At 42.9% G+C, this 26,178-nt stretch overlaps 1 protein-coding gene across 26 annotated transcripts in view; it reads left to right on the top strand.

Annotated features, from left to right (window-relative positions):
- FARS2 (phenylalanyl-tRNA synthetase 2, mitochondrial) overlaps positions 1-26,178 on the top strand; it is a 532,053-nt gene that overhangs the window by 357,028 nt on the left and 148,847 nt on the right. For 21 of the 26 annotated variants that reach the window (XM_042985806.1, XM_042985810.1, XM_042985813.1 and 18 more), the window contains one exon: positions 19,493-19,644. In XM_042985806.1, coding sequence (XP_042841740.1) covers positions 19,493-19,644 — 152 coding nt within the window. Of the gene's footprint in view, positions 1-4,233; positions 4,378-19,492; positions 19,645-20,632; positions 20,808-26,178 lie in introns of those variants that run through there. The other 5 variants (XR_006217506.1, XR_006217507.1, XR_006217508.1 and 2 more) reach the window with 3 other exon arrangements.

Genomic DNA, 26,178 nt, shown 5'->3' with positions numbered 1-26,178 from the left:
AAAACTGAATGTCTCATACATATAAATGAGCTGGTGTATCTTAGTGATTAGAAGCGCACACTTTGATGCCAAGCAGATAAGATTCAAGTCTGACTCCACTCTGAATAGCTATGTGACTTTGAGCAGGTCACTTAACTTCTGTTAAGTTACAGTTTCTCCATCTGTAAACTGGGAAGCCAGTAGTGCTTACCTCCCAAGGTTGTTTTTGAAGATTAAATATCAAAATGTATGCAAGGTCCTCAGCTCAGTACCTAGCAAGTGCTGGCACATAGTAAGTGCTCAGCAAATGTTGGATAATACATATATTTACGGTTGACAGAGCTATTGATTTGGGTCTCAGTGTGGGCAGATGGAATAGTGAAGAGTGGCTCATGTATGACCAGTATCCTTTTGCAGAGTGAGAGAAGCAGTGAACGAGACTATGGCGGTGGCTCCCAGTACTCTGTCTGCATTGGAGCCCTCTGGGGAGCTCTTGGAAAAGACCCATGCCAGGCCAGCCCCCCAGAAGTGTGGATTCTGTTAGTTAGAGGCTCAGGCACCTGGGCCAGAGCATGTGCTCCACGGGTAAAGAGATCATGGCCAGTGTCCACCCGGGCATTCCTTGCCACGAATTGTACCTCGGTGTCACCTGGCACAGGGATGTGCATTGGTTGATAAGGAACAGGCTGGAGTACCAGTATTCATTCATCTCCGTCCCCACCTCTGAGATGATATTCCCAGCATATAATATGCTGGTAGGAATTTAGGCTGGAGAGGGAACTAACACACCACTCACATTCCTCTTTTCCTGCTAAACCCCACATACGTAGCATCTGTTCCATCAGATTATAGTAGTCTGTGGAAGTATAGCTTTGTAAATTGTACCAACCTGGTCAGCACTTCCGTTTTTTGAGGTGGGGGTGGGTAGATTTTGCTTCACTTTTTCACATAGCCTAGAATGTCTGTTTTGAACATTTCTGGGCTTTCTCTTGCACTGAATTTTAAGCTCCTTTGAAGAGTATCTATGTCTTATTCATTTTAAATTTCTTAACAACTGCCTTGCATGTTGTAGGCATAGAATGAAATTCCTGGGGAATTGGATTAGCCATGAGAAATTAGTAACCAGTCATCAAGATCAGCTTCGAAAATGTATTCTGGGCTCATTAAATTATCCAAATCAGCCACATGTTAAAAAAATAAAGAGATGTAAGAGAACAAGTACAAATAGAACATTATAATTTCACAGTAAAGCCAGACTTCTGCTTATGGAAACTTTGGGAATGGATGAGGCATAACTGGTGTTAATGCCATTGAAACTTGGATAAAGAAAACTTCACTGTCTTATCTTTTCAAACCAAACTGTACATTAATTTCCTGGGATTTCGGGGAAATACCATACTTAAATGAAATTTAGATATCTAAAAGTCACAGAGAGACCTAAGGTCAAACAGCAATAGTGTTGCAGGACTTTTTTTTTTTTTTTTTACCTCAATACTCAGGGTTTGTTGTCTCACCACTTCAAAGAATGAAGAAGTGGGCACAAAATGAGCAGCAGGGAGAGTTTATTAGTATATAAGATCAGAAAGTAAGAATATAGGAGAGCTGTCTTTACAGAGAGGGGACATTTGAAAGTGAATGCCCAAGGACTATAGGCAAAGGTCCTTGTTTTATAAGGTTCTGGTTGTCCACCCCCCCTTCCCGCTTGCTCCTTCTCAGGTTCTACCCTTATTGGCTTGATAGCTCTGTGTGCTGGGTTGTCCATTCCTGATTGGCTCGTTTCCATTGTATGAGGGGTAGTCTGTGGCCATACCGTTCCTGTGGGTCATAGGTTTTATGGTCTAATTATATTTAGTCAGGTCTTTTGTCAAATTCCTGGGCCAGAGGAGGTTTGCTATGGTCAGGCACTGTCAGCATTGTTCCAAAATGTGTGTTTTTCCCCACCCAGGGACCTCAGGTACTAATCTTTCCCTCTCTGCCTACTGAATCCTGTCTTTTCCTATCATGATAGGAAGGAGTTAAGCCCAGGGACTGAGTGACCCTAGACTAAGCAGTCAATTTCTTGGCATTAGAGAGTGGTTGAATATGACAAGAAATCGTACGTTATGTCTACAAGTCACATCAACTTCTCTGAGCAACTACTCTGTTAGAAACTAGGGGGGAGGATCACAAAAACATGAGACTTGCCTTCTGCTCTCGTGAAGCTTTTACTCTTCCCCTTGACAGGCAGGCCACTTGCCCACTAGCCTTGTCCACATGGCTACCCTGATTGAGTTTCAGGTTCAACATACCAAATGTAGTTCATCTATTTTTCAGCCTTTGGAACTCAAAAGAACCTCAGATATTATCTCCTGGATGTTGCTGGTAAAATATCTTTGCTGAAGACATTTTTCTTGTACCCTGAAGATCCCTTGCTCTCTCCCACACATACCACTTTCCAGTCCTCAGGCTCAGATAGCCCCTCCCTTCAAGAACATCCCAGCTGACAGTGATGGCTCATTGGATTCCTATGTGTTGGTACCTCATTCCTGAAACTCACTTCCCTGAGATTTAAGTTAAATATTTATAGTAACCCATACTGACCACGCCTATCAGCTTGCAAATTTCCTAGGAAAAAGAATATGTTCCCCATCTTAATGTCTGTTGTGTGCCTTTCATGTTTCTTACACATAATATTCATGAAATATTTGTTGAATGAATGAATGAAGAAAAAAAAGAAAGACTGACAAAAGGTGGGTTGATCAGTGCCCAAGTGTTTGCAGACAGTGTATTCTGTAGACATTTGTGTTCTTGTGTCCCTTTTCTAGCCTTTCTGAAATGTGCCATTTTGTTTTGATTGTCTTAAATCTTTAAGAGATCCAACCTCTACTCTTACTTATAATATTTTTAAAATGGTTGAAAACAGTGGTGAGATCTAGCAGTGGAAAATTCACCAACCTGCCAGCCCTAAAATAGACTCGGCCTCCACACAGACTCTCTTTATTGGATTTATCTAGTGTCTCTGCTTTAGGACCGAGAGGGCGTTTGTCAGTCACCTGAAGGGATCCCATATTTCAACCACCCACAATCAATAGCCAAAAAGAATGTCCCTGATGTTGACATATCCTGCTTTGTGTCTTGCCTCACTTCTGTCCACTCCCAGTCAGCACTCCCTGCTTTGCAGTGGGAGGAGCCCAGAAAGGAGACAAGGCAGGTTCTGGACAGACAGCTTGAGGGACCCTGTGTGACACTGGCCCAGTGCCGCGCCCCAGCTCACAGCACTGCTCATGTCCCAGCCTCTTCAGTGATCACAGGCTCTTCCCTGTTCTGCCTCAGCCCCCAGATCCTCTGTCCAGCCTTTTCCCTCCTCCCATCTCTGCTTTCTGCCTTATCTCCTTGTCACAATCAGAGAAAGGGTGAGCCAATCAAAGCCCTCCCGAGCACTGACAGGGTTCTGGTTCATTAGCAGCACACAGAACAAGTAAGGAGGGGGCAGACAGCATGGACAGAATCCCCCCTGACAGAGAGCAAGTAACAAGTGTATCAGCTCAAGGGAAGTTCAAGGTTTTACAGCTCATTCTTCTGCCGTTTCTCTTGGAAGGCTCACCACTTATAGCACCTCTAGGCAGGAGCCACGCCTCCTGCCTTCCCCGGCCTCTGCTAACATCCTCCCAAACACAGGGCCTTGTGCCCAGCTACATAGTTATCACCATCTTTCAGGGGCAACACGACCCTCCAACTGAAATGAGGAGCCAGTATTCTTCCCTTACCCTCACCTTTTTCAGCTTTTCTCTCAAAAAAATAAGCAGATAAAGAAATTCAGAACCTTGAAAAACTCTGCCTCGAGGAAATTACCTCCTATCTGGTGTGTCAAATTCAGGTTCTTCACACTTTCCATAGGAACAAAGACGGTCTCCCTATTACCTATTGTCAAGTGAGGGTAACACTAAAGCACGGTAAAGGCTTTGAATGAAACACCATTACTGATGGCCCCTCAGGGTACTAGGTGGCTGGACAAGCTGTGGCTAAACTCCTGGCTGATGACCCTGGAAAGGAGTCACTGCTACAAGCCAGACACACAGTGGCATGTCCCTCCAGCCTTGTTCCATCTGCCCGGAGTCATTAAACCCCTCCGGGTGTTTGTTCCATGTCTTCTCCCCAGCCCCCCACCCCACCCCCACCTTGCCAGGTTCACTTCTCACACCACTGAGTTGTATTTGACAAAGGAAGGAGAAGAAACGTGAAGGATCATAGGTCTGGTGTCTTTTATCTTTGCAGGGATGGAGTGCTTCAATCTGGGGTGTGGTACCTGGAGAGGGTGTCTTTGTCGATTCTTAGAAAAGAAGGAGATACGGTTGGTACCTTTGACGTGTCCCTAAATGAACAGAGGATTGGTGCTCGAGGAAGCAGCTTTGTTGTTCTGTGAGCAGCTTTCAGTACCTTCTTTGGTTTTCATTTCTTTGTTTAGACTTACATTGCAAATTGGTTATTCCGGCTCTTATTTCTAAGTTTATTTGAATCTGACGTGATATTGGGGACCACAGGTTTCTTGGTAAATCTCTTTCTCCCTTTCTTCCTTGGTATTATCAGTCAGGGTGTAAGCAGTTGACAGAAACCACACCAGTTCATTTACTTTTTTTTATTATTATAAAGAATTTAATCTAAAGAAATGGACCTGTGAGGGAGGTAACTAAAAAGTCAGAAGGACAACACTGAGGTTTCACAGATGTAGCAATTGCAGGAAGCAGCTCCCCCCTCTAAGGCTGAGAGAACAAAAGAAGTTGGAAATAATAAGATGTACAAGCTTGATCCTTCAAAGCTGAGACCCGGGCCTCCGAAGAGGAGGAAGAGCAACTGTCTCTGAGTCCAGAGGAGGGACTGGGACCCACAGCTGGGGAGGGTCCCATGAAGCTGGCTCTGCAGGCATTAGAAAAGCCGCTGCTGCCAGGGTCAAAGTGGCGCCACGGTGGTGCCCAAGCAGTGCTGCTGGGGCGCTGACAGCACGAAGCCAGCAGGGGGAACCATGCCCTCCTCCTGCCTCCCTCCTCCCTCCTGCAGCCTCCCTCCAGAGATGCGGTTTGCAGAGCCCAGCCCATCCTCTTGGGGCAGAGCAGGGAAGTGGGTCCAGAGCTGGAAGGCAGGAGCTGGGTACCCAGGAACGTATGCTGCTCCGTTAGCCTAAGAGGGTCTTCCTCCCTCATCACTCCAAGCCTTAATAAAATGCAAAAGTCTTGAGCATCCCATTCTTTTCTCCTCTCCACTCCACTCCACGTTTGACCCTTTAGCTCTCCAGAACAAAAGTCTGAAAAGGCCCTCCGTGTTTCTGTTTTCAGTCTATTAACCCTCTCTTCCCTCCACTAAAAGGGATCTGTCCCTTGATCTTTGATGCACTTCCCTGAGGGGAAATGATGTCTCAGCTCCACCTCCCGAGCATTTGTCCTTTTCCTCTGTCAGCGTTTCTTGCACCGCCCTTCTCCCCCTTTTCCTGTTTCCCTACCCCAGGAACCACCTACCCTGGGACCACAGGCAGATCAAGGCTGGCAAACCAGTAATCATGGCAGCGAGCCTTGTGGCTTTTTAATTCAATCCCACATGCGTTAGTTATTAACATTGTGTGCCAGGCACCACGTTAACATAAAGAGGGAGAAAACATGGTCCCTGCCCTTTGAGACACTTGTAATCACATAACCCATAGAGATATGTCAACTCTTCCCGGATTACAGACGTTGGTAAGTGCCACAGCACAAAGAGGTAGAAACAGCAGGATCTGAAACCTGGTTGGGCCATGTACAAATGAAGGAGAGATGAGGCACTAAACACTTAGGTAGTTACTATGCGCTTTACGTATACTGATGCCTTTAATCCTCACAGCACCCTGAGGGGCCCCTGGCCGGGTCCTCGTCTTGCACATGGGGAATTGAGAGATAAAGGAACTGCCCAACCTTACAAAAACTAGTAAGTGGCGTAGCTGGGTTGTACCAGCAGTGGTATAAAGTCCCACAGACACTTAATTTGCAGGGGAAGTGAGGTAACGGTGCCTGGTATATGGTACTAAATGGCAGCCATTATTGTGTCATTAGTCTGATGATTTTTTTTTAAAAAAGCTTACAAAACACAAAGGAAGGGATAATTAATCATACCTTACCTTATATGGTGTTTTGTTATTTATAAGGGTTTTTAATATATATTAGCCCGTTTAATCTTCATAATAATTCGGCAAGGTAAGAATATCATTCCTATTTTACCAAGGAGTCTGCTGAGGCTGAGGGGTGTGCCCTAGCTCAAAAAGGACAAGGTGAGTCCTAAGAGATGAAGGCAAGGGGCAGCATGACCTTTGTCCTCCATATGCCCCGTGGCCTTCAGGAGGAGGGCCCTTCCCTGGCTGTGCTGTGATTTCCTGGATGAATAGGAGACTTGGGAGCTACCTGCAGCTATGTTGAGACATCCCCCCTCGACTCCCTCAGGACCCTCTCTCTACTCCCTCAGGATCCCCCCTCCACTCCCTCAGGACCCAGTCTCCACTCCCTCAGGACCCCCCCTCCACTCCCTCAGGACCCCCCCCTCCACTCCCTCAGGAACCCCCCTCCACTCCCTCAGGACCCCCCCTCTCCACTCCCTCAGGACCCTCTCTCTACTCCCTCAGGAACCCCCCTCCACTCCCTCAGGACCCCCCCTCTCCACTCCCTCAGGACCCTCTCTCTACTCCCTCAGGAACCCCCCTCCACTCCCTCAGGACCCCCCCCTCCACTCCCTCAGGACCCCCCCTCTCCACTCCCTCAGGACCCTCTCTCTACTCCCTCAGGACCCCCCCTCCACTCCCTCAGGACCCTCTCTCTACTCCCTCAGGACCCCCCCTCCACTCCCTCAGGACCCTCTCTCTACTCCCTCAGGATCCCCCCTCCACTCCCTCAGGACTCCCCCCTCTCCACTCCCTCAGGACCCCCCCTCCACTCCCTCAGGACCCCCCCTCTCCACTCCCTCAGGACTCCCCCCTCTCCACTCCCTCAGGACCCCCCCTCCACTCCCTCAGGACCCTCTCTCTACTCCCTCAGGACCCTCTCTCCACTCCCTCAGGATCCCCCCTCCACTCCCTCAGGACTCCCCCCTCTCCACTCCCTCAGGACCCCCCCTCTCCACTCCCTCAGGACCCCCCCTCCACTCCCTCAGGACCCTCTCTCTACTCCCTCAGGACCCTCTCTCCACTCCCTCAGGATCCCCCCTCCACTCCCTCAGGACTCCCCCCTCTCCACTCCCTCAGGACCCCCCCTCTCCACTCCCTCAGGACTCCCCCCTCTCCACTCCCTCAGGACCCCCCCCTCCACTCCCTCAGGACCCACTCTCCACTCCCTCATTACCCGTGTGCACCCTTGAGTGCTACAGCCTCTGCTCTTCCATTTCCCCATCTGCACAACCCGGACCGCACTCTGTGCCTTAACCCGCTGTGAGGGTGGGTACAGGAGAATGAAAAACCTCATGTCCCATACAGGTAATCAGCAGATATGATTTTTTTTGGAGAAAAAGCAGTGACAGTTTTGCTTGCTTGTAGCCTCAGCAACATGGCATAAGGTTTATTTGATAGAAGTCTGAAAAGCTTATTTTTCCAGCTCTAAAAGTTTGTTTAAAGTGGCAAGAAACCCAGGGTCACTTCGAGGAGTTGTGATTTGAGTGGAGATGACACAGAGCCATCCTAGAAGTCAGGACACAGATGTTTTTGGCAAATGCCGCTGCCACTTTTCTGGCCAGGGGTGTGGCTCGCATGATCAGTGGCATCGAAAATTTGGGTTGCACTTGGTCCATTTAGTTTACAATTTAGGAAGACCTAGCCCTCTGACGAGGAGGAAGGGCAGGTTTCCCTGCAGAACGTGGTGAAACCCAGCATTTCTCGGATGCACTTGACAATGGCCCAGGTTCTTCAGGGTGCCTCCTGTGGCATCACATGCGACAGTTTTAATAGACAACAGTGTATGAGGTGCTAAGTTCTTTCTTTTTCAGATGAGGAAATCTGGGCCCAGAGAGCTTGGCAGCTTATTCACAGTCAGAGAGGAGCACAGTCTGAAACTACCACCTCTGTGCAGAGGATGTCCTATTATGGCTGCATCTGCTCCAGAAAGTAGTCATTTGTCACCTTTGTCTCCCTGTCAAGTTTGGATTTTGATGTGACAAATGGCCCCAAACTTCTTCATATACACTCCATGTTTTAGTATTTTATTTTATTTTATTTTATTTTATTTTATTTTATTTTATTTTATTTTATTTAAAAAAATTTTTTTAATGTTTATTTGTCTTTGAGAGAGAGAGAGAGAGAGGGGGGCAGAGTGTGAGTGGGGGAAGGGCAGAGAGAGGGAGACACAGAATCTGAAACAGGCTCCAGGCTCTGAGCTGTCAGCACAGAGCCTGACGTGGGGCTCGAACTCATGGACCGCGAGATCATGACCTGAGCCAAAGTCACACGCTCAACCAACTGAGCCACCCAGGCGCCCCTTTTTTAATTTTTTACTTTCTATTTTTAATTACAATGTATGTTTATTTGTGAGACAGAGAGAAACAGAGTACCAGGAAGGGAGGGACACAGAGAGAGACAGAATTTGAAGCAGGCTCCAAGCTCTGAGCTGCCAGCACAGAGCCCAACGTGGGGCTCAAACTCATGAACTGTAAGATCATGACCTGAGCTGAAGTCAGAGGCTTAAAGGACTGAGCCACCCAGGTGCCCCCATGGTTTAGTTACTTTAATGAACTTAACTTTTCTTTAATGAATGGAAGATGCATTTTTCTCTGAGGAGTGGGGGAGGTAATGTAAGGGTCCCCATTCAGGCTTTTAGCCGGATTTACAAAGATGCCTGAGTCTCCTTCTGCACCTCAAGGGAGTCTTCCCTCCGCTCCAGTGCACAAACCACATTTTGTGCACACCGCTTCTTATGGTTTTCTTCTCTAGTCTGTGAGCTCCTTGGTGGCAGGGACAGTGTCTGAGCAGTCACATAGTAGGTGCCTGGTGAATTTCTCTCGTTCTCTGTCTCCAGTGATGCGTAAATTCTTCTGCTATCACCTGAGTGGAGGTCTCTCGATTGGAACCCCACATTCACATTCCCTTTACTTTCAGCTAAGGTGTCACATCTGCCCTCTGTGAACTTTTTGTTGTAGGTTTTGTTAGACTGGTTTGGATTTGGTGCAGAAGAAAATAATGCTTCACGTCTGTCCCTAATGTGCAGAAGCCGAACTCATTGTTTTCTTTGTTGAAATAGAATCCAATAGTAACAGCTGGAATTTTATTTTTAAATATGGGAAAAAACGATTTCTTTTTAACATGGGAATGCATAATCTGTGGCCAGTGTTCCCCTCCATTATGCAATCTCTCCAGGTATGACTAAGCATTTATACCCTTTTAGCCCTTTAATTTCTTTAATCTAATATTTGATACTTGAAAAAGGATATGTTTAAGTTGTGAAGTATACTAATACAGTGGATACCTGTGAAGCCACCACCTCACCGTGGTGAATATCACCAGTACCTTGTACCTCATGTTTTCCTCGCGTTCCATCTCCTGTGTCCCCTCTCCTTGCCTGGAGCAGCTATGATGTTTTCTTCTAAAAATTTAGATGGCCACAACTTTTTATTCCCCTATCCATTGCTACGCTGTGGCTGAGAGTTGGTATTAGATTATATTCTAGGAAAAACAAATCAGTAACTGTTTCTTAGAAGTAATTAGCCTAACCCGCCTCCCCCAGACCTTTCTTTTACCGAAAGGGATGAAGAACAGAATGTTAGACACAGGATAAGTATCTGCTTACTGGTGTTAATTCTTTGGCTTTATGGGAGTCAGGAAGAAGTATTAAAATATGTAGTATCAAGGGAGCTTGATGGCCTAAGACACCTAAAAGGATCTGGCCTAAAAGGACCAGCAGACAGTAGTGTGGGGGGAAGAATGTGGAGTGAGAAACAAAGGCAGAAGGTCAAATCCAAGAGAGTCTGCTCTATAAAATACCTTTTTTGTCTGTGAGAGTCTGAAGTTTGATCTTTACTCCAGTTTTGAACAAGCCATTGAAATTCGATGCCTTAAGTTCTTGAGGTTAAATTTTGTTTTGCCTATTTTCCTCTGAACCCTGGAATAGTCAGAAGGCCAGCCCTGTATGAACTCAGGCAAGTTCAAGTTATGTTTTCTAGCTGGCCCTGGGTTTTACCTCCTGGCATGTGTAGTCCCTAACAGAATGGGAGCAACATTGCATAGACTGAGGCAAAAAATGAACAAGAAACTGTGATCCCCTCACAGAGTTCCTGCTCTTAGCATGTACCATTTTGAGGTTAAATTTGGGATTGGAGATTAAGAAACCTAGTTTCCTATTTTGTATTTTTTCAGGAGAGGCAAGAGAATGAGATGGGATGAATTGGGGCCTCCATTCACTTCCTTGAGGCATAAGGGAAATAAATACTTGTCTCCCAGTGAACATGATTAGCTGGGAAAAATTATGATCATGAAGGCAAATGTGACCTCACTTCAACTATTGTGATTGTACAAGGCTGTAAAGATCCAGATCAGACAGTTAATGGGAGATGTAAACAATTGGGCAAAACTTTTACAAATATTTTACCTCGGAGAGGAAAACACAGAATGCAGAAGTAATGCCGGCTTCAGAAAGGTTTAATGATCTAACCTGAAACGATGAGTATAAGAGATGAAGTCTTTGCTAAGTTCGGAAGATGAAGTAAAGAGACTAAATACAAAATTGCAGCTCTCCATTTCCAGAACCCTTATTTTTTTGACCAAGAGGCTTATTCATGTATTGCTTTTAAAACTGAGATTTGAGCCACATAAGTGCACAGTTCACCCACTGAAATTGCATGATCCTGTGGTCTTTAGTATATTCACAGAGATGTGCGACCCTCTGCACAATCGATTTGAGAACGTTTTCATCACCCCCCAAAAGAGACTCTTGTATTTTTCACGTTAGTATTCTGTGCGTGGCACTCTGCCAGTGCTCTGAGGGGTGGTCTGGACCGCAGGCCCCCACTCTCTCTGCGATTCCTTCTTTAACTAGAAGCACACATGATACTTTATTTGAACAGAGATTTCTGAGGATTACTTTTTTCTTTTGTTTCTTAAGTTAGAAACTATTGCAGGCAGGGCCCTGACACCCTGCTGTGGATCCCTAGGGTCCCACAGAGAATGTAGGGCCACCACTCTCCACTTCCGCCCTCTTCATTAACTGGAGTAGCAAACACATCTTTGTTTCTCACATGCATATGATTTGTTTTAAATAACTAAGAGGTCTAGAGCTTTGAAGTAAATTTGAGAGGATTCAAAAAGATTTGAAATTTTGTTTCTGCTCTTAAGGAGTTCAGTAAATAGTTGAGGGGGGACCATGCCATAGAAACTTGGAAAGTTCATTCATTAAGCAGGCTGCCAAAATGATTGTCCCACACTATTTCGTTATGGAAATTCTTGATTTCCTGTGAATCTTCAACCAGAACTGGAATTCTGTCAAAAAATTAAGCACAAATATGAGAAACTGGAAGTTTGAAAGAATGCTTCAAATGTGCTGGTTCTCCTGTGGTTTCTGGGCGAAGTAACAGAACAGAAGCTGCCTGAGCAGGAGCCGTGCTTACCTCTGACCAACATGCCATGCTCCCAGCACTGAGCGAAATTAAGTAAGGATAAAAACAGAACATTGGAACAAAGTGAGAAATCTGTAAACACCAAGGCAGCATGGAATCATGAGTTAGAACAACCTGAATTTGTGAAGTACCGAACCTGCCAGCCCAATTTGATAAACAGCTTTTTTATTACAAAATGAAGAGATGGAATTAAAAGTAAGGGAGCTCTGAAACATTGGGATATAAAGCGAGGTAATCGATAGTGCACACTGTTTTCATAGGTAAGACTGATTTTTAAGTTAATTTAGATAAGAACACAATCACACAGACTGTAAACAGTCTAGAGATACTTATAAATCAAGATAATTAATGTAAAAGTTCAATGAATCATTCGAAAAGGAAATGTCATGGAAGGCACCATAGGGATAAATGTTAGATTTGTTCTTATTTACATAATTATTAATTAGGCTGGAGAGACTACTTCTGGAAACAGAAACTACTTCTGGAAACTTCTAGAAACTGAGCCATTTTCTGCGAGCCCTTGGTTTCAAATGGGAGGCCTTAAAGCATGAGTATTAAGAGCACCACCTGGCCTTGCATTTGATCTTGGCTCTGCCACTTCCCGGCTGTTTGACCTTGGGCAAATGAGCTAAGGTCTGCAAGCCACAGTTTCTTCATGGGCACGGTGGGAAGAGGAATCATGTCCATCTCATGGGATTGTGCTGCACAGTAATGAGCTGATGCACAGAAAGTGCTGGCACAGGGGCACCTGGGTGGGTCAGTTGGTTGAGTGTCGACTCTTGATTTCAGCTTAGGTCATGATCTCAGAGTTCATTAGTTTGAGCCCCGCACCGGGCCTGTGCTGACAGTGCTGAGCCTGCTTGAGATCCTCTTTCTCCTTTTCTCTCTCTGCCTCTCCCCACTTGTGGTCTCTTTCTCTCAAAATAAATAAATAAATAAATACACATTAAAAAAAAAAAAAAAAGGAACGTGTGAGCACATTCTTTGGCACACAGCATCCCACGAATGGTAATCATTAATAATATAATTTTAGTAATAAACCAAGGGCCATGTGTTTTGAACTAGAAAGAGAAGCAGTGCCTAAGAGAGCTGCAAAGTAGTCCTTTGCCAAAACTTGGCCTTGGTTAAAAGCTGACTAAAAGTCACCTTGACAGTTTTAGAACTCTGTGGAGAACTCGTCGAAGAAGTACCCTGTTAAAGGGACTATCAAAATAATTAGTAGACCAGAAAAGGAAAACAAAAACAAAAACATAACAGCTTTGCCTAAAGGAAAGAAGACAGAGGTGGAGGTAATAATTGAGCAACGAGTACAGAAAATATGCATAGTGGAGAACGATGATCTGTTCTCCTGCCTTAGTATCCTTACACAAGAAGAGAACATTTAAGAGGAAGATTTTGATGTCAAAACACAGAGAACTGGAATAAAAGTACTCGTTTGTGTTACCGACTGGAGGTTAAGATTATCTTCCTTGAGAATATTTATGAACAGGTACAGAGGGTCTAAAGTGCTTTGATTTTATCATGGAGTGATAAGAAGGGAGCCTTTGAGGGAAGGTGCATGGGGACATTTGTAGTTTAAATATGGAGGTGAGTCTGGAGCAAGGGGCCAGTTAGGATGGACTAGTATTGGTAAACCCAGATCTCACTGTTCAGACCCCTGTTCACACCTCAGTCACTTTGGCAACTTATAACCGGGTGTCATGGACAACTGTCAAAATTGTGTATTTGTTGAACTGTCCAAGTCAATGTTTTGGCTTGAAAATGACTAAGCATATGCTTTATGAACATTCCTTCGTGTCCTCTTCACTACAGATGGCTAAATAGGTGCTGTCTCCATGTTATAGGCAGAGAAACTGTGATGTAAGTTTTCTCAGGCCTGTGAACACACCAGGAAAGGCCAAGGCCTGCTGATTTGGCTGGTGAAGCTACAGTGAGCCACCTGGGGATTGGGACAGTTTGTTTCTGCCGCAGACTGCCAGCTCCCTGTGGTCCTCCTCCCACACACCATAAAAGGGTGACACTGAAACATAAGGGTCTCTATTGGTTTCGCAGTGCTGCCGTAACAGGGTGCTGCAAACCAGGCAGCTTCTCCTTCGTCACAATCCTAGAGCCTAGACATCTGAGATTCAGGTGCCCACAGGGTTGGTTCCTCCTGAGGGCTGTGAAGAAGAATCTGTTCCAGCCTCCCCCTAGCTTCTGTGGTTTGCTGGCAGTCCTTGGCATTCCTTATCTTGTAGAAGCATCCTCCCTATTTCTGGATTCATCCTCACATGGCGACTTTCCTGTGTCTGTCTCTGTGCCCAAAATTCCCCTTTAGATTAGGACACCAGTCTTATTGGATTAGGACCCACCCTAATGACCTCATTTTAAACTTGATTATCTCTGTAAAGGCTCTTTCTCCCAAGAAGGTTACGTTCTGACGTATTGGACTTTAGGACTCAAACATAATTCAGTCTGTTAACAGAGTGGATGATTATAACACAAGTTATACCCTGACTGTGAAGTACACAGTTCTAGATGGCAGCCAAGAGGTTTTATATCCTGGGATTCTTTTGAGAGGACGGCAAGGTAGGAAGCCTCATAGCTCTTCAGAACCCAGGAGGTGATGAGAAGCTACCTCATGACAACCTCGTAGGGGAAAGCAGGGTGAGCAGGAGATAGCCTCCTAGCGGTCTTGTCCATGAGGATCACAAGGCAGCCTGCCAAATGCAGGTGGGGCTGTGGTTCAGGTCTTCCCCTGTGGGGCCTGTGTAATATATGCCAGTCTGCCAGGGCACCACAGTGGAGCCATTTCCCTCTAGCATATAGCTGGCAGTGGGGCCCACACTCCAATCCAGATGTGCCTCACTCTAAGTGTATGTTCCTTGATGCTTAGCGTCCCCCTAAATGCACTAAATTTTTTGTCAGCTGGTTTTGCTGATGTCTCAGAGTCACAAGTCAGGTTCCCCCACAAAGCAGACTCTAAGACGAAGGTTAGCAAGCTGGAAGCTTATTATCAGGTTCTGTCAGGATCAACCCCTGTGGACGGGAAGGGACGGAAGCTGGACTGGACAGAGGGAGAAGGTAGGCTATGATGCATTTGCCACAAAGACCTCTGCCTACCCATAGGCAGCTCTGGAATGAGGGGGGCCCTTCAGAGTTGTCCTGAGTTGCAATAAGGAGCTTCTTAGTCCAGTCCATAAAAAGCAGACTTTTTTATTTATATAAATGCGACTGCATTTCTAGTAGCTACCATAAGACAAACAATGATGACTTCATGTATGGTTTTATTATCATAAAATACACATTCCTTAAATGTATATGAATGCAAACTGCATACTTATGTGTATATATCATATGGTAGTAAGAACAATTTTGGTATTTTTTAATTCCCTTCACACAGTAGTTTCAGTTGTCTGTATTTGAACTCATGACACGGTTTTGAGTACGGGTCCTTATCTGACCCTTTGAATGACTTTTACTGGGTTTGTGAATCCAGAAGTCCCATGTAGAAATCTGTGTTTGTGAAAATATGTACTAGAACAAGGATTTGAACCTTCACGTTGTCAGGGAGGTCTCTGTCCTCTCCCAGACAAAGTTAAGAACCGTTGTTTAAGGAGATACAGAGTCAAGTCAGTGTTGCTCTGTAGGCCTCTCTCTACCTGCTTCACACACACAGCAGTGAGAGATAACAGTCTAAAAAGAGAACATGAAAAAGACAGAACCGTGCCTTCGCTTTTCCCCCTACAAAAGATCTATATCTGTGGACAAGACCAACACGAAGTTGAGAGCGGGAATGAAGACACTGTGCATTCTGGGTTCATAAGCAGGGAAGGGAAACCAGAGGTTTGGCTCTGGCAGAATGTTGGAACTAAAAGAGCTCTGAATCATGCACTGGGCCAAAGTGTTCACTCAAGTACAAGTACAGGAACCACGAAACTCTTAGAAATAGGGCCAGGTGGTGGTTGTGCTCTGTAAACTCTAGAAAGGAGGCAATAATTACTGCTACAAATTGCTGCCACCATGACCTCCGGCTTAAGTGAAGCTTTGATCCTAGGGACAGAGCAGGACAGAGACATGGCCTCTTTTTTAAAATTTTATTTTAATTCCGGTACAGTTAAATACAATGTTACATTAGTTTTAGGGGTGCCTGGGTGGCTCAGTCAGTTAAGCATCCGACTTTGGCTCAGGTCATGATCTCACCATTCATGGATTCGAGCCCCGCATCAGGCTCTGTGCTGACAGCTCAGAGCCTGGAGCCTGCTTGGGATTCTGTGTCTCCCTCTCTCTCTGCCCCTTTCTTTGCCCCTTTTTGATTCCTGCTCTCGCTCTGTCTCTCAAAAATAAATAAACGTTAATTTTTTTTAATGTTACATTAGTTTCAGATGTACAACATAGGGATTCAACAATTGTATACATTACTCAGTGCTCATAAGTGTCCTCTTTTTTTTTTTTTTTAGTTTATTTATTTTTAGAGAGAGAGAGTGAGCAGGGGAGGGGCAGAGAGAGAGGGAGAGAAAGAATCCCAAGCAGGCTCCATCTTAGGAACCATGAGATCATGACCTGAGCCAAAATCAAGAGTCCGATGCTCAATGGACTGAGCCACCTAGGTGCCCCATCTGAATCCATCAAGGTGTCCTCTTAATCCCCATCACCTTTTTCATCCATCCTCCAACCCACCTCCCCTCTGGTAACCGTGAGTTTGTTCTCCATAGTTAATAGTCTGGTTTTTTTCTTATTGTCTCTTAAATTACACATATGAGTGAAATCATATGGTATTTACCTTTCTTTGACTTATTTCACTTAGCATTATATTCTCTAGATCCATTCATGCATTTACAAATGGCAAGATCTCATCATTTTACATGGCTGAATAATACTCCATTGTGTATATATACAGCATCATCTTTGTCCATTCATCAATTGATGGACCCTGTTTTGGCTATTGTGAATAATGCTGCAATAAACACAGGGGTGCACATATATTTTTGAATTAGTGTTTTCATAATCTTTGGGTAAATAGCTGGTAGTGGAATTATTGGATCATATGGTAATTCTATTTTTAATTTTTTGAGAAACCTCCATACTCTTTTCCACAGTGGCTGCACCAGTTTGCATTCCCACCAACAGTGCACGAGGGTTCCTTTTTCTCCACATCTTCGCCACCACTTGTTTCTTGTATTTTTTATTTTAGCCATTCTCACAGGTATGAGGTGATATCTCATTGTGGTTTTGATTTTCATTTTCTCTGATGATGAGTGATGTTGAGTATCTTCACGTGTCTGTTAGCAATTTGTATGTCTTCTTTGGAGAAATGTCTGTTCACGTCTTCTGCCCATTTTTTAATTGGATTATTTGGTTTTGCAATATTGAGTTATATGAGTTCTTTATATATATTTAGATCTTTTGTCATCCTCCTGCCAGGGTACTTACTGCTTAGACTCTGGCTGGACTGCCTTCTCTGCATACTCCTCCCTGTTGATATAGCCTGCCCCAAGCTCTCAGTGGACTCACCTGCAACATGCATTTTCTGAATTGCAATTCCTCTGCTATTCCCGAATAAACTCAGTTTCTGGTCATTCAAGCTTGCCTCAATCTACCTCTTTATTTAGGTTAACAGGTTTTTTCCAATTCTAAAATTATCTGGTTCTGTGATTGTGGATTATCAAGTCCTTACCAAATCACTTTGCCTGTCCACCTCTTCTGTGTCATCCCACATGATCACTATCTCTTCATGGCAGCATAGCCAGGGATAGAGGCAAGTCTCTATGCCTTATTGACCTTATGCACCCATTAGCTGGTCTGGCTACAGAAGAAAGAACATCTAATTGATTCACTGTAATGTAGCCATTGCTCACACTAGGTAGTGTTGTAATCTGCTGTTAATGAATACCTACAATGTCATGGGGACTATGCAAGGTAATAGAGATTTGGAGGTATAAAAAGATACACACCCCACCCTCAAAAATTTCAATATAGGCTGCCATGACAAAGGACTAATGGAGTCTGCGAGGGTTAGAATTGAATGTGGTAACGCAGGATCAGAAATAGGGTAGGGAGGGCAGGAAACAGTATATGGAGGAAGTAACTTAGTGTGTTCAAGAAACTGAATAACCAGGCTGGTGTGAGAGCCTGGAGAACAACAGAAAGAACTAGAACTTTTCAAGAATTGGGGACTTTACCCTAAGAGCAGTGGGAAGCCCTGGTTAGTTTTTAACACCACCTCTGACTCAGGATCAGAAAGCCTACATTCCAGTGACCATAGATCCATAATCTTATTTTCAAAACAGAATTTTATTTTCCCCCTCAAAAAAGCATAAGTCGTTAGTAGGTATCCCACATCTGACATATACCAATTAATATAGTGAATGCTTCCTTTAGATAAACCATTACTTTAAACTTGTCATATATAATTTGTTAGCTTAAACTAGTTTGCAGTATAACAGTCTGGGCTTTTCTCCCTAATTTTTAAAAGTGTAATTTACTGTAAGATATATTTTTTAATGTTTTGGGGGCCTATATCCTGGCTGACAGCATTATTATGTTACTATCATGTTTCTTGTTGTCACTGGGTTGCTGACACTAATGCTCAGTTGGACACCTCCCATTTCTGTCATCAGGGCTCAGTGGTATCTCAGCTCAGATCAGCTGAAGAGGACATTTTGTGCTAATTCCTGTCAATCCCAGCATTTTATCTAATCTCCCTAAACTTTCGTGTTCCTAAAGTGGCAGGAGGATGTTGTCCAAAGGAAGAGCAACTTGTGTAACCACCAAACTCCTGTTGTGTTGTTACATTAACCCAGGGATGATTTATCACAGGATCCTGACTTTATTATAGGAGAGAAAACCAAGGATGTTTTTCAGGAGCCTTGCTATTTTGCCAAAAGCACCTTGATGGTAGCTGTATAACGTTCATTTGAAATGTGTGTGTTCTGAACTGATGCATTTGTCTGACAACTTTATTGATATTTCAAGTTGTATAATCATTTTTCGTTTGAGTATTTGATTCTTCAGAGGTCTTGCCATTTAAAAAGTTATACTTTTCCTGATCAGTGATTCACTAAAGGGTTTATAGTGATATCAGGCTTGCTGTAAACCAGTGTATAAACTTGCTCTTCTAACAGATTTATACTTTAGCACATATTCCCTTAGGACTTCATAGTTTTATAACAAAACATTTTTTATCGTGGCAGTAACTTATAGACCCACATATATATAAGTGGGACCCACACTGATTATATATATATAATTATATATATATATATATATAATTATATATATATATATATGCCACATAAACAAATGCAGTGACTCATAAAAGCATCTAATTTTAAACACCTGTCCAGTATAATAATGAGCTCAAATAAACTGGAAAAAAATGGGATAAAATGGGGGAAATGACTACATTTGTGTTTATTCTTGGAATCATAATTTGAAAAATAACTCCCCAAATGACTACTTATCATCCCAGTCTTTTATTTTAATAACTAGAAATACTAACAAATAATGACATTACTAATTGAAATATCAATTTTGACAAGCCTTTACTTATTTCTCTATTAAAATGATTTCCTGAAATATCACAGGAAATTAATGAATCACTTGTTAATTAAATGTGAACTTTTCTACTCTAGTATTCAAATGGGAAAAAAAACCCTGAAATATGATATATTCAAATTGCTTTATACTAAATTGAACATTAATGGTTATATAAATATAATATATGATAATGTTACAAATGAATGTGATAAGAATCCATAACATTCATAATGGAATTTGCTAATTTTGAACATTGGCTTTATCTTTCTCTTCACTTTGTCCCTGAAAATCCAAGTGCTGAAATAATGCTTTACCAGCATTTTCTAATTAGCCACGTGTAACTTTCCATGAAAAATTTAAACATTCTCATCCAACTAACAAATCAATCTCTTTTCTTCTCTTGTTTTGTTAGCCTCTTAGCAAATATCCTGCTGTGATAAATGACATCTCATTCTGGTTACCCTCTGAGAATTATACAGAAAACGATTTCTATGACTTAGTACGAACAATTGGAGGAGACCTGGTGGAAAAAGTTGAACTGATAGACAAGTTTGAACATCCAAAGTAAGTAAAAAAAAACAAAAAAACAACTTTCTGATTTTATCCTTTGTTGTTTCTCTGTGAAAAATGGCTATGGAAACACATAATGAAATTTTGCTGGAACTCAATGCATATGATACAAAACGTCTCTAGAATTTATAGTGAATGTATCGTTTATCAGAAAAGACTTTTATACCAGTCCTTTCTGAAAATGTTTCTAAAATGTGTATTTAATCTTTTCTGCCTTCGTAAAGAAAAATATGTGAAACAGAATGTTTTAAGGATCTTGGAGTTTTTCAGTATTGCTTTTAGAAATAATTTCTTACCATATCACATCCCAGGAACAGAGGAGTTTGTGGGAAAAAAAGCTGTTTGGTTAGTCTCTCAGTGAATATTTATGAAGTGTTTGCCACATGCCAAAAGCTGTGTTGGGTCCTAGGATAAAGTTTACTAACTGTCTGAGGCCTGTTCACCCTGGGGTGTGTGTGTGTGTGTGTGTGTGTGTGTGTGTGTGTGTGTGTGTGAGTGAGAGAGAGAGAGCGAGAGAGAGAGAGAGAGAGAGAGAGAGAGAGAGTCTTATGCTAATCAGATTTGACTCTGCTTTGGCTTTAGAAAAGTTTTCTTGAGTTATATCGTTAAGGATTTGCTCGGATCCATCATTCTATTCTGTTTCATTCTGTAGGGATTCCAGTTATACATGAGTAGGCTCTTCTTTGTCTGACTTCTCTACTTGTCAACTTTCTGTGTGATGTTTTAAAACTCTTTATTTCCACTTCATTTTGAATGCTTTTCTCATTGCTACCTTCTCTGTCCCTTACTGTTTTCTGCAATCTCTTCTTCCCTGCTCGGATTCCATTTCCGTCTTTGATTACTTTGTTTTCCCCACCTTTTCTGAGTTCTGTGAGCTCACATTTCTGTTCCTTCTGTTTTCTTGCCGTCTACTTTCTATTTCTGCTTTGTAATTTTGCTTCACAGAGAAATTGCTTCATTTGGTTTTTAAAATTTATTGCAGGATATTTCGCCAGCAAGTTCTTATGATCCAGTGGCAACATTTTTTTTCTGTGACTTCTTTGTTAGTAAGTTTTTCTGCCATCTTCATTATTTTTTCCCTGATTTTTAAATTGATGTATCTGTGGTGTGCACATGATTGCTTTTTTGTTACTTGTATTTGAACAGCACTGGATTTTCTGAGCCAGCTATTTGCATAAAGTTGAGGTGTGAGGTTGGGGGCTGACTTGGCAGAGAGGGGCTAGGGTGATCATCCAGGCTAGTTGTTTTCACAACACATAGTTTTCTTCCTCTCCCGTACCAAGAAATCAACTCTTTCTTTAAATATGGCTCATTCATCTCATTGATTCTTTACGTAGTTCTGCCTCCCGTCTCAAATCCTCTCTTATTACAAACAAAAGATTCACCTTTTGTTTACCTCAGTGATAAAGATTTTGAACTTCACGTCGTAGCCCTCAGCTCTGAGAAATGTATCTTTGCTTGTGTTTTCTGAGAAATGCCACTGTGTGTGTGTTTCTTTTCTTCACATCCTCTCATTGGCTTCTACTTGATTTCACCTGCTTTTGGCAGCCTTGAAATCTACTTTGGAGTTTGTAGATGATATCTGCCCTTTAGCTTTACAGAAAATAGAATGTATGGAGCAGCCTGGGGTTTTGACACAATGGAATACGCATTCAGCCTGGGACTTTTATGTGAGAGAGAAATTTCCAGGAATTTACGTGTTAATACTGAAATTCTGATTACTCACTTTTGAAAAGGAGGAAAAGTATGGGAATAAGACTGATTGCTAAGTAATAACTGATATGCCAGAAGCACATGACTTGTTAATTTTTTCCCCAGTGTTGTTTGATATGTAGAAGTCCTTTGGAATCAAGGATTCAGAATATGTTCTTAAATTTTTACTTCTTAAGCTTTTGCTTCTTGCTATTGCCTTAGCTCTGTAGCTCTGCCTCTCATATCACCAGTGTCAAAGTTAGATGAGTTGCCCTTTGTGGTTAATATCATCAGATCTTAAAGGTTATAAAGCAATGTTATTGTCTGGATGTGGGAGTAAGTGTGGTTTGGGGTAGGGAGCAAATATTGGGTTTTCCTGACTTGTAGATGATTTGCAGTAGTTAGGGTAAATGTAGAATGGGCATGTTAATTGGAGACATTACAGTGAGATTGAGGTAGCATCAGGGTCCTGTGGACCACAGACAGACCAGGCAGACAGATACTCCATTAAAAACAAAACAAAACAACAACAACAGAAAAACACATCACTGGGGTGCCTGGGTGACTCAGTTGGTTAAGTGTTTGACTTCGGCTCAGGTCATGATCTCATGGTTTGTGAGTTCGAGCCCCACATCGGGCTCTGTGCTGATATCTCAGAGCCTGAAGTCTGTTTCAGATTCTGTGTCTCCCTCTCTCTCTGTCCCTCCCCCACTCACATTGTCGTGCTCTCTCAAAAATAAGTTAAAAAACATTTTTATAAATAAAATTAAATTTTTAAAAAATCACTGGACTGTCTAGGAGTACTCTGTTGATGCCAGTCTATACACACAACCACATACTACCTGGAAGAAGAATTTGTCCAGTTTCTTCTGAAGGAGACAGTACTTTTGACTGGAAATTTGGAAGAAACCATCTAACCAAAAAATATGTCTTATTGGCATTGATCTTACCATCTTTTAAATAAATGTTAAACAAATATTTAAGGCCTGTTATTCCAGAGCTCTGCCAAATGACTAGCCTGCCCAGAGTGTGCACCGATCTTAAAAAGGGACTTGGTGTGGCAGAGATTGCTAATTATCTCTCAATATTCAATCTCCCATTTAAAAAATAATGTCACCTTGGGCACCTGGGTGACTCAGTCCGTTAAGCGTCCAACTTTGGCTCGGGTGATGATCTGATCCTTTGTGAGTTCAAGCCCCACATTGGGCTCTGTACTGACAGCTCAGAGCCTGGAGTCTGCTTCAGATTCTGTGTCTCCCTTTCTCTCTCTGTCCCTCTCCTGTTTATGCATGTGCTTCTCCCTCTCTCAGAAATAATAAATGAATAAAATTTAAATATATATATAAAAAAATAATGTAACCTTGATTTTTTATCTAAGCAGCTTGCCAGCCAACTAAAAGTCTACACGTCTGAGCCTCCACTATAAGTTAAGTGTATCTATGTGACCGAGTTTAGCCAATAATTTATAAGGAGAAGTGTTTAATGGTATTTCTACAAATTTTCCTGAAAAGTTGGGTTGAGGCTGTCCTTTTTTCTTCCTGCTACTTCAATGTGAATGTGATGGCTGGTACTTTGGCAGCCATTATGGCCCATGTTATGACCTTTGCAATGGAAGTTGTGTTGCATACAGCCTGGGTCTCCGACGCTAGAGTCCATTCAGCCCTGGACTTTTATGTGAGACAAGTATCTTGTTGAAGCCACTAGTTTTTGGATCTTTGTTACTGGCCACCAAAGGTAAACTTTGCTATTATAGCCCTGAGTAAAAGGACATACTTACAGAAAAGGACACGTTATTTAGTAATAGCAGCTCACTGAGTAAATTCTCAGCAAGTATCTAAGGCAGGAGGGTAGCAACCTTTTTCCATTAAGGGCCAGATAGTAAATATTTTTGACTTTTGAGGTGACATCTGCTCACCTCTGCTGTTACAAAAGCAGCTATAGACAAAATGAAATCAAACAGACATGGCTGTGTTCCAACAAAGCTTTAACTAGAAAAACAGGTGGTGGGCTAGATTTGACCTGATATAGGGGAGGGAGCCACTCACATATTCTAAAATCCTCCTCTCATAGGTCTTTTTACCTGAGGCACCCTACACCCCTCCCGTTGTCCTCCCATTAAGAGTTCCTGACTTGGGTGGTGGCATGTGGAGGGTCCCCTGACCTTGCACTCATCAATGCATATCTTGAACTCAAGACTTAACTTTATTTTCTAAACACATAAATTAAATATTGCTAGACAGTCCAAAGAGCTGTGACCCTTTCTTCTCCTAACATCAAAAACTGAGAAATGCTAGTAATGAGTGAATGACTCTTTGAAATAAACAAGTAGTTGAACAAATCATGTGTTATTTTTTCAACAAATTAGGTTTCATTTTGTGAACAAAAGCAGATCCTAAGATATTTCAGGGAGACATAAACTGCTGACTATGAACCTAATTTCATAATGTTAGACAAATGGGCAGATATTTTCTGGGTTACAAATAACAGTTTGCGCCCTGAAGGATGTAGCTGTTCATATTAGAAGATGACATTTTGTTCTAGTCTGCCATTCGGAACCTTCTCCCAGAGCATCTTTGCCACTTAATCTGTAGGCCCCTTAACATGCAGTAGAGTTCTTATAGTTCCAAATTTCATATAACAAAAAGTAGAGTAGTGATAACTTTGGAGAGGAGAACTACGGTCACCACATGCACTCTGATGCCGTTGCAATATTGTGCTATATGCATGCACTGAATAATGAGAAAACTTAGGAAAATATGTACATCAACATACAAACTTGGTTATCTGTTGCCCGACACATTTCTGAGTACACTGGTCATGGCCCATGCAACTGAAGGAATTATGGTGAACAGTGTTTATTTTCTCCTGTAACACAGTTGCTTAAAATATTTCTTAGCCCAGGGTAGGAGAGAGAGCAAAGAAAGGCAGAAGGAAACTTATCCAGTGTCTTCAGCTACTAACACCTCATTTGGGAGTGCCACCAATTATTTGTGAACTGTAGAAATGGACTGTAAAGTGGGCTCAAATAGGACAGATTTGGCTTAAGCTCAAGGCAGAGGTTTCTGGGAGTTAGAACTTGAGAATTTAAAAAGAGTTACTTGATTTTACTGCAAGGAGTGGGGCGTGGTGGGGAAAGTGCCCAGGTGTCTGCAGCAGGCACTGCCCAGCAATGTCCCCAAACCAGAGCCTCCCATAGACTTCCACCCTGTTCCTGAGGCTGCTGCTTACTCTGCACAGCCTGCTCACACAGTCATGGTCATGCTTTCCTGAATCTGTGAACCCATAGTCAGGGTCTAGTTGGGGCTGAGATGCTAAAAGGGAGCATACCTTGAGCTTTGGGCACCAAAGGTGAGTCCCAGCTCTCTTCAGCCCGACTTGATACAATAATGGTTCTGTCCTTTATGGCTGACCACTTGTAGTTTGAACTAATTTGGCATAGGTAGGGATACTGGAGCATTTGTCAGCACTTTTAACAGAATGCTCAAGAGGTAATTCACCAGGAGAGGCACCTTCTCAACGTGGCTAGCCCCACCTCTCAGTGGGTATGAGTCATGGGCATCACCTGCCCATAACTGGCCATGATGTGGCAGTGGGAGCACCTAAAGATGAGGCAGTTGGAGTGACTTCTCCTTCCTCCAATCTTTCCCTCCCTTCTTTCTTTTCCTGGTATGTTTGTTTTTGCTTTGTCAAACTGTATCCAATAAAAACATGAAAGTTTAAAAATAAAAAGGTAGGGATTCACTCACCATCTCAACACCCTAACACCAATTCTTAATATTGTTACATTTTCCCTGTCTTGACTTTCTCTATACATGTGCATCAGGTGATGTTTGATCTTTGAATGATTTCTGTATTATCAGCCCCTTGGTCTAGAGTGGGGTTCTTCAGCCTCTGCACTACTGATATTTGGGGCCAAATAATTCTTTGTTTTGGGGGCTATTCAGTGCATTGTAATTTGTCAGCAATACCTGTGGCCTCCGCTACCATCCCCATTTATGATAAAAAATGCCCCCAGACATTGCCAAATGCCCCCTGTTGGGCAAAATCACCCCCAGTTGAGAACCACTGGGATATCATTTAGTAGAGAATTTCTTATGTCTTCTGAAAAATATTTCTTAAAATCATGCTTTAGTTTTATGTTCTGGCCAGCAGGGAGAAGGAAGAGGAGGACCTCACAAGAGGGAGATGTATCAGGTGGGGGGTTTCTTGTGTTTCCAAGAAACATACTTGGTGGAACATAGGAAAAGCTGGGCACACCAACTAGGCTTCAGAAAGAGCAGGAGCTCTTTCTGGGGTGTGTGTACCAGTTTCTACTTCTCTACTGCATTTTATTTCCACACACTCACTCTGGCTCTCCACCCCCTGCCCTTCTACTTTCTGCCATGTAGCTCAGGCTCTGTCTGTATCTTGCAGAGTTCTGAATACCCTGCCCAGCCCCTGAGTCTAAATGACTGTCAGGTGTCAGCTGTCAGCACCAGTTGCTAGCACCTTGCCCAATTCTGACACTTTCGACAAAGGAATCTCCCTGGCCCCACTCAACTTTTCTGGCCAAGTCAGAGGTCACTGAGCAGCTGGTGGACAGGCTTCACTTGAGTCACATGCCTCCCCTTGCTCTAATTAGTCACATGAGTCAAATGGCCTCTGACGTTGTTTTACAAGTTAGTAGGTTCACTGTTTATACATATCTTTCTTTGTTTTCTTTTTAACCTGAACTCAGTAGCTTCTGACTCCAGCGCTACCATTTTCAGACTTCCTTGAACTTCAGGCAGAGAGGCATGTTGTAAAAACATTAATTAATTGATTCTTGAGTTCCTGTGTCCTAGGAGACATTAGGAC

The sequence above is a fragment of the Panthera tigris genome, chromosome B2, assembly GCF_018350195.1.
Source record: "Panthera tigris isolate Pti1 chromosome B2, P.tigris_Pti1_mat1.1, whole genome shotgun sequence".
NCBI lineage: Eukaryota > Metazoa > Chordata > Mammalia > Carnivora > Felidae > Panthera > Panthera tigris.
The sequence above is the reverse complement of the archived record's forward strand: the minus strand, read 5'-3'. Positions and strand labels throughout refer to the sequence as shown.